The 21,025-nt window shown below is 40.4% G+C and overlaps 1 protein-coding gene across 1 annotated transcript in view; it reads right to left on the bottom strand.

The window, feature by feature from the left end:
* Positions 1-8,667: 8,667 nt before the first annotated feature.
* LOC143291171 (uncharacterized) overlaps positions 8,668-21,025 on the bottom strand; it is a 38,856-nt gene continuing 26,498 nt past the window's right edge. Inside the window, exon 2 of the mRNA XM_076600878.1 lies at positions 8,668-10,787. Coding sequence (XP_076456993.1) covers positions 10,311-10,748 — 438 coding nt within the window. The 5' untranslated portion in view covers positions 10,749-10,787 and the 3' untranslated portion in view covers positions 8,668-10,310. The remainder of the gene's footprint in view (positions 10,788-21,025) is intronic.

The following is a 21,025-nucleotide window of genomic DNA, read 5'->3' as shown; positions in this document are numbered from 1 at the left end:
ACGTGGTTTTGAAATATTCTGTTCGTGAACATATGGAACTAAAGTGTGTGTGTGTGTGTGTGTGTGTGTGCTCAGCATTATGGATTTGTATGTTGAATTTTTGCTGTTTCTTGTACAGAGGATCAAGTGCTGTGTTGAATCTTGCCTATTTCAGAGTGTAAAGAGTCAAGTGTTTTCTTCTTTCATTTCTTCACTAACATGCACAGAAAAATTTGATGAATCCAGACGCTGGAGTTTATGTTCAGACAAAAGCACCCTTGCACTGCAAGCACAGGTAATGTGTTTACATCGCAAAGAGTACAAACTTTTAAAAAAGTTGGTTAGCAAGTAGAAGTGTGCATGGCTACTAGATAGGGCAGGAGCTCTAGCTGTAGACAGTGTTGAATGATTAGGGAAAAGGTTGTGCAAGCTTTTGAGATGTTGCATTATTATCATTATTTTGTTCAGTGATCAGTTTAGCTGATTTTCTGTTGTTGTTGGGTTTGTTTGATTTTTTGTTTTGTTTGTTTTGTTTTGCATTTTCACATGGTCTGGAAGAATGCTCTTGTATGACGCATATGAGGAAATACATGGAATTCAACAGTGAGCAAGCCAGCAGACAGTGATTGGTTTTAAAGGTTTTATACATCTCCATCAGGCAGTAGCTATTTTATAGGCATTGTATCCACTAAAGGGAGTGGTAGTTTTTAAAAGTTCTACAGTCCTGTCAGGGAGTTGCTGTTTCTTTTAGCTTCATTGCCCCAAAAGGGAGTGGTTCTTTTTAGAAACTTAAGATCTCCTGGGTTTTTTTGTTTGTTTTTTTTCTTTGATGCTTTATATCCCCTGTATGAGATAGTTCTTTTTATAGGTTTTACATTCCCTGTGGGGAGTTGTTCTTTTAAATCCTTGTATTTTTAAATCCTGAGGGGGGTGTAGTTCTTTTTACAGGATTTACGTCCCCTGTTGGGGGTGGTTCTTTTTACTTGATTTACATCTCTTGTAGGGAGTTGTTCTTTTTACAGGATTTACGTCCCCTATTGGGGGTGGTTCTTTTTACTTGATTTACATCTCTTGTAGGGGAGTTGTTCTTTTAAAATCCTATAAATCCTATATATCTCCAGTACAGAGTGGTTTACATCCCTGTAAAGAGTGGTTTGTATTTGTATTTCTCTTATTTGTCACAACAGATTTCTCTGTGTGAAATTTGGGCTGCTCTACCCAGGAAGAGCGCATCGCTACACTGAGAGCGCCACCCATATTTTTGTATTTTTTCCTGCGTGCAGTTTTATTTGTTTTCTCCTGTTGAAGTGGGTTTTTCTACTGAATTTTGCCAGGGACAACCCTTTTGTTGCCGTGGGTTCTTTCATGTGCGCTAAGTGCATGCTGCACATGGGACCTCGGTTTATTGTCTTATCCGAATGACTGGCGTCCAGACCACTACTCAAGGTCTAGTGGAGGGAAAGAAAATATTGGCGACTGAGCCGTGATTTGAACCAGCGCGCTGAGATTCTTTCATTTCCTAGGTGGACGCGTTACCTCTAGGCCAACACTCCACTGATTCTTTCTAAAAGGATTTACATAGCCTGCAGGGGTGTTTTTTTGTTTGTTTTTCAGGATTACATCCCTTGTAGGGTGTAGTTCTCTCTACAGGATTGACATCCCCTGCAGGTAGGGTTGTTGTTGGGTTTTTTTTCCTTCTTCTTCTCCAGGATGTACATCCTTTGCAGGGAGCAGTTCTTTCTGCAGGATTTGTGTCCCCTGTTGGGAGTGGTTCTCTTTACAGGATTTACATCTGCTGCAGAGGATTGTTCTTTTTAAAAAAAAAAAAAAAAAAAAAAGCGCTTATAGTTTTTAGAGGCGTTTGATTGGCTGAGAGCGGGTGGGCCCGTCTTTTCACTGTTAGCCGCGCGAAATTTGGCCAAGCAGAGCAAACCAATAGGCCTAGTTTGCATCAGTTTGACATGGTAAGTATATTTAACACCAAACATGGAGTATAATACAAACTCCTCCTATCTCCTTTTGGGAATAGTTCTTTAAAAAAAAAAAAAAAAAAAAGAAAAGAAAAAAGCTTTATATCTCCAATGGAGAGTGGTTTTTATAAGGCTTTACAACTCCAGTAAGAACTGGTTTGTTCTTTTTTTTTTTTTAAGTTTCATGTCCCTTCTCTACTGTAGACAGTTTTTCTAACATTATAGACTGTTTCAAAGAGGTGACTGTTTTAGCATGTTTGGGTCTGACAAATTTACAATGCTCAGAAATTGTGTTTTCTATAGACTTTTTTCGCCTGTGTAAGTGTTTCTATGTATTTATGGCCTAGAAGGTATAATCATGCTATTCCTTTGTGTGATTTTTTTTCTTAATCCTCTTATGTAGAATTGCCCACGTCAGATGTGCATTCAGGATTTAGTTGCTGTAATTTGACCATAGCTGTGCCCGATTTATTTGTTTTCTTTTTAGGTTAAGTTTTGCTGTATGTCATGGATAAGTAGACTTATTTCTGTCTTTAAAAAATGATAAAAGTCTTTTATTTTTATTAGATTAAATCTAGATTTTGTGTTTGCGTCAAATTCGACACGGGAGTTGTTTTTTGCTCATATTCTGTTGTCTAGGTTAATTTGTAAATAAATAAACAAATCTTGCAAATAGCAAATCATATTCCAACTTTATGGTTCTCACAGACCACTACTTTCTAGAGAACAAAATGTGCAGTTGTAGTCTTCATTTTGACGTCTTTCCACTTTAAGTGATATTGGATGAAGAAAAAGAAAGGGGACTGGGGGAGAGTGAGTAAAAAAAAAAAAAAAAAAAGGAGTGTGATTGTGTGTGTGTGTGTGTGTGTGTTTTAACAAAACTTTTCAACTCGGAAATTTGCAGTGTACTTAACCCTCTTTTCCAACTCCACCTTCAGCACATCTCTCAGTTTAGCACATCTCTCAGTTTAGCACATCTCTCAGCACATCTGTCAGTTTAGCACATCTCTCAGTTTAGCACATCTCTCAGTTTCAATGCCCTATTTCAGGAAGGCAGCCCCTGTCCCCAGCACATTCACCAAAAATAAATTATGTGAGTCCCACAGACCCTCCGAGAGGGGAGCAATGCTAAATTGTTTCTTTTGCAAGAATGGGTCTAACAGAGCCGTGACATAGGAATAAGTGGTTAGATAACAAAATAGAATGAAGATTGGAATGTGTTTTTGTCCTTGTAAGGGTTTTGTGTTGGTGCTTTGTGGTATGCCATGCCTTCAGCCTTGACAAGGTCTTGTGTAGTTGACTAGGCTGCTATGGTCATAGTTCTTTTTCTTTTTTTTCTTTGTTCACATGCTGCGACTCTCACGTTCATTTGTATAAACAAGTAGGCTTTTTCTTTGTTCACATGCTGCGACTCTCACGTTCATTTGTATAAACAAGTAGGCTTTTAACTGAAAGACTGCTACCCCCACCCTGTAGGCAGTAACACTCTGTTCTCATGAGGGGGTGCATGGTACGTGTATGTTCTTGTTTCTGTAACCCATCAAACTCTGACATGAATTACGGGATCTTTAACATGCATATTTGATCTTCTGCTTGCATATCCACATGAAGGGGGTTCAGGCACTAGCAGGTCTGCACGCCTGTTGACCTGGGAGATCAGAAAAATCTCTACCCTTTACCCAGCAGGTATCGTGACCAGGATCTGAACCCAGGACCCTCAGATTAAAAGTCTGATGTTCTAACCACTTGGATTTTGCGCCCGTCAAATCAAATTAGTGATTTGGTTCCGACTGTCTTCCAAGATTGATTGATGTGGATACTTATATAGCGCCTATCCTCGGTCAGAGACCAAGCTCTAAGCGCTTTACATACATGGGGACATTTTCACCACAGGCTGCCTACCTGGGTAGAGCCGACTGATGGCTGCCACTGGGCGCTCATCATTCGTTTCCTGTGTCATTCAATCACATTTCAGACGCACACACATACACACTCAGACAGACATGTAACATTTTACGTGTATGGCCGTTTGTTTTTTAAATTATTATTTATTTACCCCGCCATGTAGGCAGCCATACTCCGTTTTCGGGGGTGTGCATGCTGGGTATATTCTTGTTTCCATAACCCACCGAATGCTGACATGGATTACAGGATCTTTAACGTGCGTATTTGATCTTCTGTGTTTGCATACACACGAAGGGGGTTCAGGCACTAGCAGGTCTGCACATATGTTGACCTGGGAGATCGTAAAAATCTCCACCCTTTACCCACCAGGTGCACCAAGATTCGAACCCAGGACCCTCAGATTGAAAGTCCAGCGCTTTAACCATTCGGCTATTCGATTGTTGACGTCAGTTACCTGCTAGGTGACAGCTGTCACCCACTGGTTGATCAGGCTGAGCTCCAAGCAAATGTTGATTTGTGCAGTTGGGAACAGAACCGCCTCCTTTAACTCACTCAGTACGGCCAGTCCTCTCTTCTCCTCTACACAGACCCCTCGGATGTCCAGTGGGTGTCTGAATGACCCAGCCTTTAGCTTGAATTGTGGTATTCATTGTCAACATTCACGTCTTCAGTATAAGAGCATTCCGCTTGCAGTATTTTGATGATGGTAATTGGGGTGAAACGCTGTTAACGTCGTCTCTTTCGCCGTTCGTATGGAAAGAGTTAAGTCTGCAGTATTGTGAGAGAAAGAATAATCAGAAGTTGAACAGAGCTGCCTCCTTCAAGTCCGCAGTATGGTGAGAGAAAGAATTATCAGAAGTTGAATATTGATTTTAATCTTATTGATCAAAATTATTGAATTTATTGGGGCTTTATTTTTTTTACCCAGATATATTGTAATAGATGAATATAAGCCTTTTTTCCGCAAATGTTACACACTGTTATTAATTAAAGACTTTTTTTCTAACCACAAAAGTTTCTTTATATAAATTACCTCTTGTATAGATAACTTTTTTTTCTCCATCATGTGCTTACATTGACAAGCATGTTATCATGTGTTATGTGTGTGCATGCACGAATGTGTGCGCATATGTTTGTGCTCATGCATGTACTTGTATATGTGATGTATGTATGTATGTATACTTAATGTATGTTCTGTCTCAGTAAAGAAATGGTTCTCAGAAGAGTTGATCAAATTTTTGGCATATTTAAATTAAAGGTTTGACATGTGTGTTGAAAAGCTGTAATCTGAAACAATCCAGATTTTTGAATCAGTTGTATGTGTTCAGTATATTTCAAGATTGTTTTATGTCTAGTCTGTTGACTTTCTTCTCTTTGACATTGAACTTGTTGAACAGCTGTGAAGCCTAAGATTTCACTTCCTTGTACATCGTTGAAATGGATTTATGTAACAGCATGTACATGGAAAACACTTAATAGGGATGAGAGGATGAATGACAGCCAAATGACAAAGTCAAACATGGTGTTGATATCAAACAAGTTTAAGAGTATTTTTGTTAGTTGTTACCATATTTTCTCATTTAAATTCTGTTGATATATCTGTTTTACGTTGGTCACATGAATTGCTCCCGAATAATGTTACAGATCTAAATGTCATATGTAGTGTTATGACCATGATATTTTATGTTTAACTGATGACTGTGCATTTATCTCAGTGTCTGCATTGAGCACTGGGCATTGTGAAACACCATGCTCCCAGACTCTACACTGTACGACGTGCAGAACAGTGGAAGATTTCTGGTGTAGCTGGTTGATGTGTGTGTGTGTGTGTGTGTGTGTGTGTGTTTTGTTCGTTCTTCGTTTTCTCCTGTTCTGGATATGTCAGGTCCCCTTTTCAGTTTCAGTGTTTTGTTTTTTCTTCTCTAAACCTATATCAGTTTTTGTTGAACACAGTACCAAGCTTTTTATTTCTTCTTCCTTTTTTTTAATACAAAACTTACATCAGTTTTTGTTGACCAAAGTTCCAAGTTTTTATTTGTTTTATCTCATTTGATTTTTGAAAGGATGAAGAGAATGTGATGGAAGTGTACATTGGTGGTATCAGTTTTATTTGAAGTGGTTGTGTTATGTGTGGAAGTGGTGTATGTAGAAAATGAATAAAAAGAGAAAGGTGTTCTTGCTCATGTATGTGATACTTGTCTGTATGTGTGTGTTTACTTGAGGGGGTGTGTGGGGGTGGGGGCACAGTGTGTGCATTCAGAGAGAACACAGCAATCCATCAACTGGTAAGAGAAGCTCTGAAGTTGTCCTCTATCATCCAGAATATGGACAGATGGATATTTGAATAATTGCCAAAATAATGTGACCATTATTTCTCCGTGAAAGTGCTCACATAAAAACACAACCACCTTGATGTGCAGATAATGCTGAATGATGTCTGCCACAGGCTATTCTACAGTCATGGTGATATCACGATAATGCTGAATGATTGCCATAGGCTATTCTACAGTCATGGTGATATCATGATAACGCTGAATGATGTCTGCCATAGGCTATTCTACAGTCATGGTGATATCACGATAATGCTGAATGATGTCTGCCATAGGCTATTCTACAGGCATGGTGATATCACGATAATGCTGAATGATGTCTGCCATAGGCTATTCTACAGTCATGGTGATATCATGATAACGCTGAATGATGTCTGCCATAGGCTATTCTACAGGCATGGTGATATCACGATAATGTTGAATGATTGCCAGAGGCTACTCTACAGTCATGGTGATATCATGATAATGCTGAATGATGTCTGCCACTGGCTATTCTACAGTCTTGGTGATATCACAGTAATGCTGAACGATTGCCAGAGGCTATTCTACAGTCATGGTGATATCACGATAATGCTGAATGATGTCTGCCAGAGGCTATTCTACAGTCATGGTGATATCACGATAACGCTGAATGATTGCCAAAGGCTATTCTACAGTCATGGTGATGTCACGATAACGCTGAATGATTGCCAAAGGCTATTCTACAGTCATGGTGATGTCACGATAACGCTGAATGATGTCTACCAGAGGCTATTCTACAGTCATGGTGATATCACGATAACGCTGAATGATGTCTGCCATAGGCTATTCTACAGGCATGGTGATATCACGATAATGCTGAATGATGTCTGCCAGAGGCTATTCTACAGTCATGGTGATATCACAGTAATGCTGAATGATGTCTGCCATAGGCTATTCTACAGTCATGGTGATATGATAACGCTGAATGATGTCTGCCACAGGCTATTCTACAGGCATAGTGATATCACGGTAATGTTGGCCTTGTAGAGTTGAATTTTATTCACTTATTCATATTTTAATGTGTATGAAACCAGTCTATGGAAGGATGAATTGGAAATCTGTGTTAGATGCATTAATATTCAATTATTTAATGGATCATAGCTAGAAGATTGAAGTATGCACGGTCTGTTAAGCATGTTTAGAGTTGGGTTGTTTTTTTATATAGAATATACCATATCCCTTTCTTATGAAAAGTTTGCACTTGAAAATTCATCTTCATGAGAAATCTTTTCATTGTTTTGTTCTGTCATTAGTACTTGTTTTTTGGGTTTTTTTGTGATTTCAAATGTTTTCTGCTTCTTGTTCCCTTGTCAGTATTCAAGCAAAGTCTTTCCATTTTTCTGTATATGAGGTTTTTTTTGTCATATTGTTTTGAACCTTGAAGATGCAAGTTTACTTTGGGGCTTCTGCTGCCCTTTTTTTCTTTAAAGACGTATATCTACAGTGTACAACAGGTTAAATACCAGCATGCACTTAGCTCACGTAAAAGAACCCACGGCAACAAAAGGGTTGTTCCTGGCAAAATTCTGTAAAAAAAATCCACTGCAATAGGAAAAACAAATAAAACTGCACGCAGGAAAAAATACAAAAAAAAAGAGGTGGCGCTTTAGTGTAGTGACGCGCTCTCCCTGGGGAGAGCAGCCCGAATTTCACACAGAGAAATCTGTTGTGATAAAAAACAACAACAAAAAACAAATACAAACAAATCGCATTTATGTTAATCCTAAGGTGATCAGTCACTTTAAGTGATGTATACCAGGGACATTCTGTAAAATTATTTTGGATTTCTGGTGATAGGATGCAGGTCAGGGATGGATTGTTGGTTCACTCTGCAGTATTTTTTTCCCCACCACTGACGTTAGTGGTGGTCTGGACGCTAGTCATTTGGATGAGATGATAAACTGTGGTCCTGTGTGTAGCGTGCACTTTGAACACATAAAAAACATGCAGCAACAAAAATGGTTGTCCCTGGCAAAATCCTGTAGAAACATCCACTTTGATGGGAAAACACACAAACTTGCAGGCAGAAAAAAGAACAGAAAAAAACAATGACAAAATAAACAGTGGTGGTGCTGCACTGTAGCAACAAGCTCTCCATAGACAGAGCAGCTTGAATTTCACACAGAGAAATCTGTCCTGATAAAAGAGTAATACAGTACAATACAATATGATACAATACAATATATTATTGGCATTTTTATGTATGGGTTTGTCTTTGTGTTGATTGCCCTGTTGGCTGGTCTCAAAGCATTATACAAGGGAAACAAATGTAATTCTACATAGGTTTCAAATTTTGTTTAATATGATGATGATGAAGTGTAGTCCCTTGATCTGAATAAATGACATTGTTCTCCAGTTCACACACACACACACACACACACTCTCTCTCTCTCTCTCTCACACTCTCTCTCTAATTTGAGAAACAGAGAAAGAAAGAATAAATAACAACACACATTTTTAAACTTCCCGTTTATTCGTATGACCACACACCAACTCAAAAGTAACTTTAATATGTGTTCCAATGAAGATCAATGACTGAATGCAGACATCACAGCAGTTAACATGTTGAAAACAAGGTTCTCTGTTCTTGCCTTTGTAACTGGGAGGAAGCAAAGAAGGAATGATATATTAATAATAGCAACACCAAACATAATTAAAGAATAACAGGAGTTCATAAACCGACTGAAAATCATATGAAATAAGGAATAGGCTCATGGAATGGAAGAAGAACTTTGGAGTCAAAATGCAGAAAATTTAATTTTAAAAAATCTGAATGCCACTGACCAAGCTAGTTGGAGCATGCTTAGAGTCATAAGATGGTGCCTTTCAAAAGGATAAAAAGTTAATATTTATTGATGATACAGTCGTCTTTCCACCTTGGAATTTTTAGCAGCTGAATTTCCGAACACAAAACAGAAAATGACACAAACAAAATGGAACTAAAGAAGTTAAATGGAATGGTAAACTTTCACCACATACAAATCTGACAATAACTGAAGACCACAAATGGAGGCATTTTTCCCTGTGAGATACTGAGTGGAAGAGCGGCATTTTGTCACAATGAGTTGGACACTGCTGAAGAAAAGGGAGATGTGGGAAAGAACTGAAAGAAAAGACCTGAACCTGTCACGCCCCCTCCTCTCTCTCACTCAGATACATACACACCAGTACAAATACAGGAGTTGTTGGACGCATACACTTTCATTCATTCTGCACACAGTGTCAGAATAGCTGTTTGGCTCCATACAGAATGAACTGGTTTCAAAACTCACTGGGAGAATGGCGAAAATATGCTATTTTCCCCCTTGAAGGCTGGTTTCTCACAGGGGAAGTGGATTTACGCAAAGCCAAAATTTTATTGTCGGATTAAAGAAAGAAAACATTGCTCTGGATACGTTTGTATTGATCTGTTTGTGATTATATTATCCATTCACAAATAAATAAATGTAACTGGATTAATATTCCATTGACAGTGTTTAACAACAACAGCCTTGTGTTACGGAAATAATGAAGCATAGATCAAGTTTGGTCATCAATCATGGACACAGTAAAACCTGACAAGTAAAATGATCAGAAATATATGTCTATCATTTAACAATGATAACAGCCAGACCGACATGCCTGATTTTTTTTCAAGCAAGGAAAACATAGAAAATGTCCGCTTTCCCATCCTGTGAACCGGCTGTCTGATACATTATCATAATCTTGGGTAAATAAATGAAAATATTAGATCTAAAGCCTCTCTTTAGCGTTGGGGGGAAACTTCCATCAACAGAAGTAAAACTGACCAAGAATATTTACAAACAGAGGGAAACCAAACGTTGTACATGAAGACAAAGTCCCTGTTATCAACAGACACGCAACATAGGAGTGATTGGTCAACTGAGATGAGGAAGGGCCAGGTGTAAAGAGGACCGACTGTCAAACAGACGGAACAATCCGGTCAGTCCAAACGTAAAATCGTAAGGCGAAAAATGAAATAAAACCTGAACACTCTCGGGTCCTCTGCTAAAAACTGTCGCTCTGTCAACAAGCGTTTCATGGAACCGTCCATGGATCACAGGACAGGTTGGTGTTCAAACCCAGACGTGTCGTCATGCACGTCTCACATAGTGGCGTCGTTGGTATCCGCCACGTCCACGTGGTCCACGTCCCTCCCGAAACGACCCCCTCCGATGCCGTAGTCGCCATAGTAACGCTTTCCGAAGCGTCCACCTCCCAGACCGTAGTCGAAGCTCCAGCCCCCTTGCCGTTTGTTGAAGCCCAGGAACCCCCTCCTTAGAGCCACCAGTTTGTCTGCAGACACGGGCTCCGGGCTCTGGGAGCTGTCATCCTCTCCCTCTTTGCTCACCAGGGCCCAGGCTCCGTTGCGGTAGTTGTCGCCGAGTTGTGCTTTGAGTCTGCTGATGAGGTTGGCCAGCTGGGAGTAGTCTCCCTCCACCAGGCTGTCTTCGGCACGTGCGGCGGGCAGCGCCAGTGTGACGCAGGCACAGAGGATGGCGGCTGCCGCTGCCGTGATGAAAAGGCGGTGCATGTGTTCCATGGTGTGAGTCGTTGTAAGGGTTCCGGCTCAGGATCGTGTCTGAAACATGTCAATAGTTTGTTCTCTATAAAAGGCTTCGTCTAATTGGTCTGCACGTGTACTTCAAGAACTGGAGACGTGTGTGTGTGTGCGCGCGCGCGTGTGTGTGATGGGGAAGAGGAAGAGAGTGAGATGGGGTCGTGATAATATTCCAGTGTTTGTCCTGTAGCAAAAGCGGCGTGTTTGGGTCACTAACCTTGTCCAAATTTCTACGGGTTAGTTCTTAGAGTCCACGATTTATTTTGCTTGATTACAAACACATGGTAAATTTCGTTTAGACTGATCATTGAGTGACCTCTCTCTCTCTCTCTCTCTGTGTGTGTGTGTGTGTGTGTGTGTGTAGGATATATAGACAGATATAGATTAGTTAGACAGATAGATATAAATAGTGTGTCGTGTTGTACCATTCACATGGATACAGAAACTCCACTGAGCAATGCCTCATGTTTGGAAATTGTACAATTCGATTCGTACTTCCTGGTCAGGTTACAAGTCCCTGCAATCGATTAAGCTGCCACCGTGGTAGAAAGATGCTGACTATCGTGGGATGGGGTGTGAATTTGAATACTGTGTGCTCAGAATCTTGTGTGTGTGTGTGTGTGTGTGTGTGTGTGTGTGTGTGTGTTTAAAAGGACGCCTCGTTTGGGGCTTCTAGCTGCTTGAGAGAATAAATATTTTGAGCCAACTCGACAGACATGCTTGAAATGCGTGTTTAGAATGATGGCTCCAATTAATTTCAAAGGAAAAGTCAACGAATTGTATTGGCTTCAGCAGCAAGAACCGGCAATAGAAGAACCAATCAGATGGCTTGTATTGTATAAGTAAATTACTTGTATTCCAAAAGTTCATTCCCTTTGACTTGGCAGACGACACATTTTGTCGTGAAGAATTAGCAAGCGATCCATATCAGTAAAAAAAAGTTCGCCAAACAACTCCCGTCAGTCCATTTCTGTGGGTCATTTTCAAAGACATTGCGACAGTGGTGCGTTGTGCGGGCCCAACTGAACTTGAATCCTGTTTTGTTGCAATTACTTGAAATCAGATGCACCCGCAATTGGAGGTACATGTTCCAAACAGTCCCGTGTTTCTATTGGTTTGTTTGCTTGATTTCGGGCACGTGGTCAGCACTTCGGTCAAAGCAAAAAATACAGGAGCTCGGGGTCTGGTTCAAGATAAATGTGGAATCAGGAATCGCGAACAGACTGCTGTTGTGAGAAGTCCAGATCGAGTCGCCATGCGGTTACCGACCAAAAGAATTCAATAGAAAGGTTGAAAGGAAGTTAAGGCAGTGGGTGGTGATGTGACGAAGAACGATTTCAAACTGAATGCACTGATGTCAATGGTGACTAGCAGGTATGTACTGCAGAAGTGAAGAATGTTTTGATGGATAAATAGTTTATTATTCTTTTTTTTATTTTATTTGTTTGTTTATTTATTCATTTAGTTTGTTTGTTATATTTACCAGTCTATCGGGAAAAAATCTTCCAGTCAGACTGATTTGAGCCAGAATAAGCGCGCAATCATTAAAGACCAAGGTGTAGAATGTATTAGAATGGTACAACCATTTAAGGCTAACGCTAAATCAATATGTGTGACTTTTCACAAAAACAGTGCTTAAAGCCCATTCCATCATCATTCCAATACTGCTCCAATCGATTTGTTTGCGAACACAAGTGGCCCAGCGTGACAGGTCCGGACGCTCAGACGCCTTTTGAAGGCTTTCTGTTCTGTCTGGACAAAGGGTCAACTAAAGTAGTATTTGTTTGTTTTAAGAGTTTTAAAGAATTATCTCAGGTGGAAGATCACACACACACACACACACACACACACACACACACACACACCACACACACACACACACACACACACACACACAGAGGGAGAGAGAAAGAGAGAGAGAGAGAGAGATCTTGGTTAAATGTGTCGCAAAATGTCGCGACTGTCGCATAAATGTCAGCATTCAAATGCCATGATTCTCTGTACATTGAGAGGAAGGTGGCAGATTGGTTAAGACGCTTATCTGCCAATACAGTGTCCGTGAGGGTCTTGGTTCAATTCTCGCTCTTGCCTTTTCTCCCAAGTTTGACTGGAAAATCAAACTGAGCGTCTGCTCATTCGGGTGACACAACAAACCGATGTCCTGTGTGTAGCGCGCACTTGGCGCACTGAAAAAGAATCCATGGCAACAAGTGTTGTCGTCTGGCAAATTTCTGTAGAAGAAATCCACTCTGATGTACACAACTTTATATGCAGCACTCAAGGCCTGACTGGCGCGTTGGGTTATGCTGCTGTCAGGCATCTGTCTAGCAGATGTGGTGTAGCGTACATGGATTTGTCCGAACGCAGTGACGCCTCCTTGAAAAACCGACACCGAAAGTGATCCTTTACACCAAGGGCTTTGTCACAAGTTGACAGCATGTGCAGTCTTCTTTTTTTTTTCTTCTTTCTTTCTTTCTTTTTTTTTTTTTTTTTAACCCACAAAGACAATTAGAAATACATAGCGTTCAGGAATGGACTGATTCGAAAAAGTCTGTCAGTTTAGTTGTTCTTCTTGCCACAAATTCTGGGTGTGATCTGAGATACGTTGATCAGGGCACGTAAGCATTACACGTGGCACTCTGCCAGTCGATGAACATGCAACTATTCCGTTGGAATGCAAACACGAGTAATGGCGAAGGATGCAGACAAGTGCAGAGTGAAATAATTTATAAGAGAGATTGACGGTTCACAGAGTTGAAGCAGAATTGGACTGGTTATTGAAAAAAGAACGTAAAACAAACACACACACACGCGCGTGCGCGCGCGCACACACACACACACACACACACACACACACACACGAAAAGGGCGACAGATTTTTTTAGAAAAAAAGACCAAACAAAAAAGAAACAAAAAAAGAATATGGCGATGGGCTATAGAAAAACAAAACAAAACAAACAAAAACACCAGTGGTGCCAACGACAACGGCAGTGACATTGCCGATGGCAGTGTATTGAGGCCTGTGTGGCGGCCCACTCCATCAACAGGTGCTTAGGACCTGTCAGAGCGGTGGCTGCCGACATCAGTCAGATGGCAGGAACCAGTGTGGAGCAGATTATGGAGTGCCGCGCTTTCCCAGCTTTGCTCTCGCGCCACATCAAAGGCCATTTGGCTGGCAGGAACTTTGCCGTGAGATAAATCAGCCGAGTTCATTCGATACGTGGTAGGACAAGACAGATCTTGTTGCCCATCGCCGGCCACACACTGCTTCAAGTTCGGCATAAGGCGGTGTGGCCTGTATAGAATTATGCCCTCTTGAGTTATATCACACGGGGATAAACTTACAACATGAAACCACCCAGGCAAACAATCCTGATTAGCAGCTCTTGTATTCTAAACTCTACGAAAAGGTCCTTGATCACGAATACATGACAGTTGGACTAGAATCTAAAGAAGGCAAAAAAATCTTTCTTTCAACATTCCAAAATTTACTTTTGACTCATTTTTATTGCCTTGGAGTAAATTTTGCACATCTCCAGATATAATGCGATGATAGGGTTTGCACAACTGATCTCAAGGGTTATTTATCGTGGAGACAAACCTCGAGTAATGGTGGAAACATGATATTACAAAACCAGTTCTGTAAAAGAGGATTCAATGAAACCTCAGTTGCTGTCATTAAAGTCCCTATCTCCTCACCATCCACAGTTATATTATCTTTGCGAAGTAATTTTCAAACTGACAAAACCGACCCCTTGATCTGTTCAGGGATATACCAAAATTATCCTTGGTGTGAGTAAGGGATACTCGAATAAAACGATTCAGTGCTATCCCGAAATGTTCTCTGGATCATATACGGCCGAGTTGCATCGCCAATGGACTTTAGTCTTTAAGATACGAGAGCGATCAGTTTGACAGTGTTTAAACTATCAAAACAAATTTTGGTGTTGTTAACCTTTTTGAACCGGGTTTCCCAATCAGCAACTGGTCATGCCAGTTTGCATTGTTTCAGACCGGGTCTCGACTGCTTTGGCAGCTTCGTTTGAATGACGTCATGTAATCTGCCTGGAAATGTGCAAATAAACAATTGACGGTAAAAAAACAAACAGAAAAACAAATTGGTGTTGATGGTATTTTTATTGTAAAAACCCTGGGATAAAACTGAGAGGGTGCGTAATTTGGTGTGATTCTTTCCACCAGACTGGAGAAGGATTACATACCACAGTGTGCATGGCAGTTCATGTCCCTAAGCTAACGATTTTCCCATCTTATTTGAGCCTTGCTGGCGTTCTGGAATCGAACTGGTTTACACTTCGCCTGTTTAAGGATATCTTCCCTCATTTTCCCATGCAGACTAAATCTTACTACTGAGCATGTGTAACATATCGCAAAAATAACACCATCTTTGCATCTCCATCACGTGAATTACATTGCCATGGTCTGTATGTTGCTGTACGCCTTCCATGAGTTTATTTTTATTTTTAATTAATTAATTTATTTTTAATGTCATTGTATTACATAGCTCCATCCTTTTAAACACGACTTACGTTTTTATTTCTGCTTTTGTTCATGAGTGTTTTTTTGTTTTTGTTTTTTTCAAAAACTGGATTCTTGTTTTTGTTTATCTGTTACGACCTATATGGTGTTTGTTTTCATATGTATTTCTCTTTTGGGCAGTGTTCTTGTTTCGATTTTTCTTCTTTTATTCCGCCCACCTCTGTTTTATACAGGACTTATGTTCTGCTGGATAATAGGCACGGACTTGTCACTGATTATGTTCCACTTGAACAGACTCCGTCTTTCCGATCCCTGCTTTGAGCACCTTGAGTCCCAGTTCTGTTGTGTGGGGTTTATTTGTGTTCCTCCCAAAGACAAACCGTCCTCATGAACAGGACATCGTTCGGTTGCAGAGTGGATTCGTTTCATTCATTCTGAAGCAAATGCGCACAGTAGCCTTCCACAAAACACCCAACAGCAGAACGTGACTGTTTTGCTTTGTATTGATTGATTGGTTGATATGGATACTTATATAGCGCCTATCCTCGCTCGGAGACCAAGCTCTAAGCGCTTTACAAACACGGGGTCCTTTACACAACAGGCTGCCTGCCTGGGTAGAGCCGACTGACGGCTGCCATTGGGCGTTCATCATTCGTTTCCTGTTGGTCAATCAGATTTCAGGCACGCACACATACACTTCTGCGGGTGTATACACACGAAGGGGGTTCAGGCACTACCAGGTCTGCACATACGCTGACCTGGGAGATCGGAAAAATCTCTACCCTTTACCCACCAGGCGCCACCGAGATTGGAACCCGGGACCCTCAGATTGAAAGTCCAACGCTTTAACCACTCGGCTATTGCGCCCGTATTCTTGTGGCAACACAAATACGAGCTGTTCAAATGCACATGCGTTGTGTGCGGATGTATAGGTATGTGAGTGTGTTAGAAAAGGAGGGGGTAGGTGGTGTAAGGGGAGGGGCGGCGGAGGTGGAGGGGTGGTCACGTGTGTTACGTCAAAATATGCTGTCTTCTAATCGTTGAAAGACTGGGTTACAAAATATCCCCTCCCTTTCTCTATGTGACGATGATGGTGGTTTGTGTGTGTGTGTGTGTGTGTGTGTGTGTGTGTGCGGCGTGTATGTGCGGCGTGTGTGTGTGTGTGTGTGTGTGTGTGTGCGTGTGTGCATACATACGCGCTTATGTGTGTATGTATGTACATACGCGCTGTGTGTGTGTATGTGTGTGTGTATGTGTTTTGTGTGTGTGCGTGCGTGCATTCATACGCGCTTTTGTGTGTGTGTATGTATGAATCTGTGTGTGTGTGTGTGTGTGTGTGTGTGTGTGCGTGAATATGTGTGTGTGTGTGTGTGTGTGTGTGTGTGTGTGTGTGTGTGTGTGTTGGTGTGCTCTTTTTGTGCTCTTTTTGTCGTATTTCTTGATCGATTGGATTACAAGTACGGTTCCTACTCCCTGTTTGTATTATGTCCCTCCCATTCCTTTTCTGAACAGAACTGTGTCCATTCTCAAAGCCCCCCCCCCCCACCCTCACCCCCCGCCCCCTCCCCTCCCTCTCCTCATCCCCATTCTCGTCCCAGTGTATTGGCATTCATTCAAGATTCTTGTTAGTTTTTATTCATGTTCCACATTTTCTGTTGAACAGGTTTTTGGGGTTTTCTCTTCCTCCATTTACTCCATATTCCAGAGGTACAAGACTCTTCCTCTGGTCGGCGAGGGTCTATATTTTCTCTCTTTCGGGGGGCATTCCTGAGCTGCTACTCCATTGTTGGGCTTTTCTTCTTCCTTTCTTTTCATTCATTTTTTTTTTATTAGTGGGGTTTTCCGACAGCCTTTTCCTCCACCCTGTTCACGCAGTCTTTCCTTTTCTCGTAAACTATGCATGGTGGATGAATGTATACTTCTAGAACAGAAAAGAAGTTTTGTGGTATTTTTAACGCGCGCGCTATAATCTCCTTCATGTATGTGTGAACGAAGACATTAGCAATGTACACGTAACACACGTGTACATTGACCTAACGAGGACACTAACAATGTGTACATAACACACGTGTACATAGACCGAACGATGACACTAACAATGTGCACGTAACACACGTGTACATAGACCGAACGAGGACACTAACAATGTGCACGTAACACACGTGTACACAGACCGAACAATGACACTGGCAATGTTCACGTAATACACGTGTACACAGACCGAACGAGGACACTAACAATGTGCACGTAACACACGTGTACACAGACCGAACAATGACACTGGCAATGTGCACGTAATACACGTGTACACAGACCGAACGAGGACACTAACAATGTGCACGTAACACACGTGTACATAGACCGAACAGTGACACTAACAATGTGCACGTAACACACGTGTACACAGACCGAACAATGACACTGGCAATGTGCACGTAATACACGTGTACACTGACCAGGGAACTTGAAACCTTTCCACAGGCCGCTGCAAGGAATCGAACAATATCCTGGGATGCTGGTCCCACGCACCAGACTGTTGCGCGCCTCGTTTGTATTTATTTATTTATTTATTTATTCATTCACTCATTTATTTATTCATTTTTTTTAAGGAAGGGGTTCTGCTCTTCTTTGCACTCCATCCATGTTTTGATCACAACGCTTGTATTTCTGCTCCCTTAAGGACGCTTTTATGGTCCACTTTAGACGGCTTTGGAACGGCATTTTGCTGCTGTTCTTTATTTCATCCTCTTTGTGAAGGCTGTCTATGTTCCTTTTGATTTGTGTCAACTTGTGAACAGGGCTGATGTAATTAGACTTCATCCCCAGTATAATATGATTCCTATTTATACATATATTTTCTCTTCAGACCCTGTCTTTCTCTGAATTAGGGTTTGTCTTTTCATTCTTCTGTTGAACTTATTCCTTTATATACTCCCTTACACTAAATTCCTCTTTAAAACATATATCTTAAAACCCTTTGACTCCTTGCTTTTTACAGAATCGAAATTAATCCATTTTAGATTTTATCTGTTATGGATAGGACTGTTACTGATCACTTACAGGCTACTTAATATATATCTCTTTTAAACAATACTTAGTCTAATGTATGCCTCCTTTGTAGCGGGTGTTGTGTAACTTGTACATGCTTGTTATCAACGGCAACGTGCGAGCCCATATTTACTAGCGGTTCGCGACGTCTGTTCTGTTTTAGGTAAGTTTGGAATGGATGTCTTTGTCACAGGAATTACACAAAGCAGCGCCGTTGGTGAGCAGAACGACCTGTCAACTGCATTTGCAAATGCTTAAAAGTAAGCAGAGAGAATTGCTTAATGGCCCTGGGACAGAAAAAAAAATCAGGCTTTAAAGCTTAATGTCAGTTATGCGTTACTGAGATTGTTTGATCAAACAAGTCCGTATGCAATTTTTTTACTGTTCATTTTCAACTCAACGTACTTTGATGGATGGGAGTAGAGGCGTGGGGGTCTTGTCATGACCACGAGCATTGCTTGTTCCTCTTCAATCCCACCCGAAAAGAACAGACTTCCTTTTGTGTCTATTCTCTAGTCACCTGGGATGTTAGCATATTTTGTCTTCATTGGCGTTTGACTTTTTAAACATGGTTATTGTCAACCTCACTTTCATCTTTTTTTTTTTTTTTTTTCCTTCTTTTTTAACCCTCGGAAGTTTTTATTATTATTTTTTTTTATGTCATTCATCTTTATGCTGAGCGCAGAGCTGCAGTCATTTCTAGCCCAGACATGTTACCATTGTCTTCTACGTCCGCTGACCCCCCCGCCCCCCCCCCTTTTTTTCCCCATCGCTGTATCTTCATACTATAACATATCACATTACTGTTACAAAGACTTCTCTGATCGCTGTATCTTCTTACGTTTACACATCACATCACTATTACACAAAGACCTCTCTGATCGCTGTATCTTCATACGTTTACACATCACATCACTATCACAAAGACAACTCTGATCGCTGTTTGGTTTTGTTTGTTTTGTTTTTTTCTCTCCCCCCCCCCCCCCCACCCCTTCTTCTCCCCTCTTCCTATTTTTTTATTGCCTCACATGAACTTTTTCATTGGAAAGAGAAAAAAGGAAAGAAGAAAAATAATCAATAGCAAATAAAAAAAAATTAAAGAGAGAGAGAGAGAGAGAGAAAACAAAACAAAACAAAAAAACACACCAAAAAACCCACACAACAAAATAAAACAAAACAAAATAAAAGGGAAAAATAAATGAACGAACATACATACGTATACATAGTACCTACATGTCTGTCTGATTTATATACATGTACATTTCGTTGCAACATTTTAGATGTATGGTTACCTCAGGGTTTTATGTGCTCGCTTATGTACATGTTTGTGCGTGCTTGTGTGCGCGCGTGTTTGATTTCATGATGACACTGGAGTTCAATATTAAATATTCCAAACCATACACATAGACTTGTCCCAAACACATTTCTAGAAAGACAGCCGCTGCCATCCCCCTTCTTCCCACCTCCTCCCTTGTCGTTTAAATCGTAATCAGCACTTCCCTTTCTATGTAAATCTGTTTAATGCATTTATATGTTTCTGTATTTCATTTCTTGTTCAAAGATTAAAGACATTGGCATGGCTGTCTTTGTCTTTTTATAGATACTAATGCACATTTTCCCTATCAATGTTATATGATTGACCTTTTGAATGATAATATTATTGCATTTAAAGTTGCCTGGTCGTTTCACTCCAAAGAGGACTTCGTACACACTCAATTCCAGTCTGACGCCAACTGCTCCAACTATACAAAATTCGATGTGTTTCCAGAATAATTTCACTGGTTGGCATTTGTACAAGATATGCTCTATGTAATCAACTTCGTCTACGCAGATTGATCATTTATTGTTTTCCATTATTTCCATTTTATGCAATAGAATATTAGTTGGATATATGTTGTGCAATATTTTCCATTGTAGTTCTTTTAATCTTGTTTCTTTAGTTGATGAAGAGGGCAGCAACCAGTAGTAATGATCAATTTCAACGTTAAGTTTTCTAAGCCAGAAGTGGTAGGCACATGGTTTTACTTCATCTTTCTTTGATTTTTTCTTTCTTTGGGATATGAATTTTAGCTTTGTACAGAACGCTTTAAGGTCATCAACTGTGTCATAATTGATAGTTTCTTTTATGTCACCCATCCATTGCTTCCACTGGTGGGGAATAGCATTTGATAAAGCATTATATTCGAAAATAAAAGATGGCTGGTTTTCCCCCAATTTCTCTATAATTTCTTGCAAGTTATTCATCTTTTTTTCTTGTATATTAATGACATCTCTTACTGTTTCTATTCCTGCAGTCTTCCACAAGGGAAAGAATAAAGAGTTATGCTTGTATTGGATTAAGTTATTGTTCCATAACAGTTGGACACTAAAGTTGTTCTTGTCAATGTCTGATTCCTTTTTTTTTTTTTTTGATATTTGTGTGTTAAATGTGTTCGTAATACATTATGCCAAAATATATTTTGTATTTTTGACAGTGCTTTTAAACTGCTGGGTCTGCAGTTTATGTCAAATACCCCAATCTTGCTTGCAAGTTTTCCAAAGTGCCACCTTGGAATATATGTCCAGTTTTCATTTTCTGAAGCAAAACGTTTCTCCACCCATTGCAAGTAAAAACATTCCTGGACTTTGTGAACATTTACCATATTCAGTCCACCCTGGGAAACTTCTGCTTCCATTGTTGTCCTCTTAACTTTCTCAAAGGCCTTTCTGTTGGA

This window comes from Babylonia areolata, chromosome 1 (genome assembly GCF_041734735.1).
Source record: "Babylonia areolata isolate BAREFJ2019XMU chromosome 1, ASM4173473v1, whole genome shotgun sequence".
In the NCBI taxonomy this organism is placed as follows: Eukaryota; Metazoa; Mollusca; class Gastropoda; order Neogastropoda; family Buccinidae; genus Babylonia; species Babylonia areolata.
Note: the sequence above shows the minus strand (reverse complement) of the source record. Positions and strands in the feature narration are given on the sequence as shown.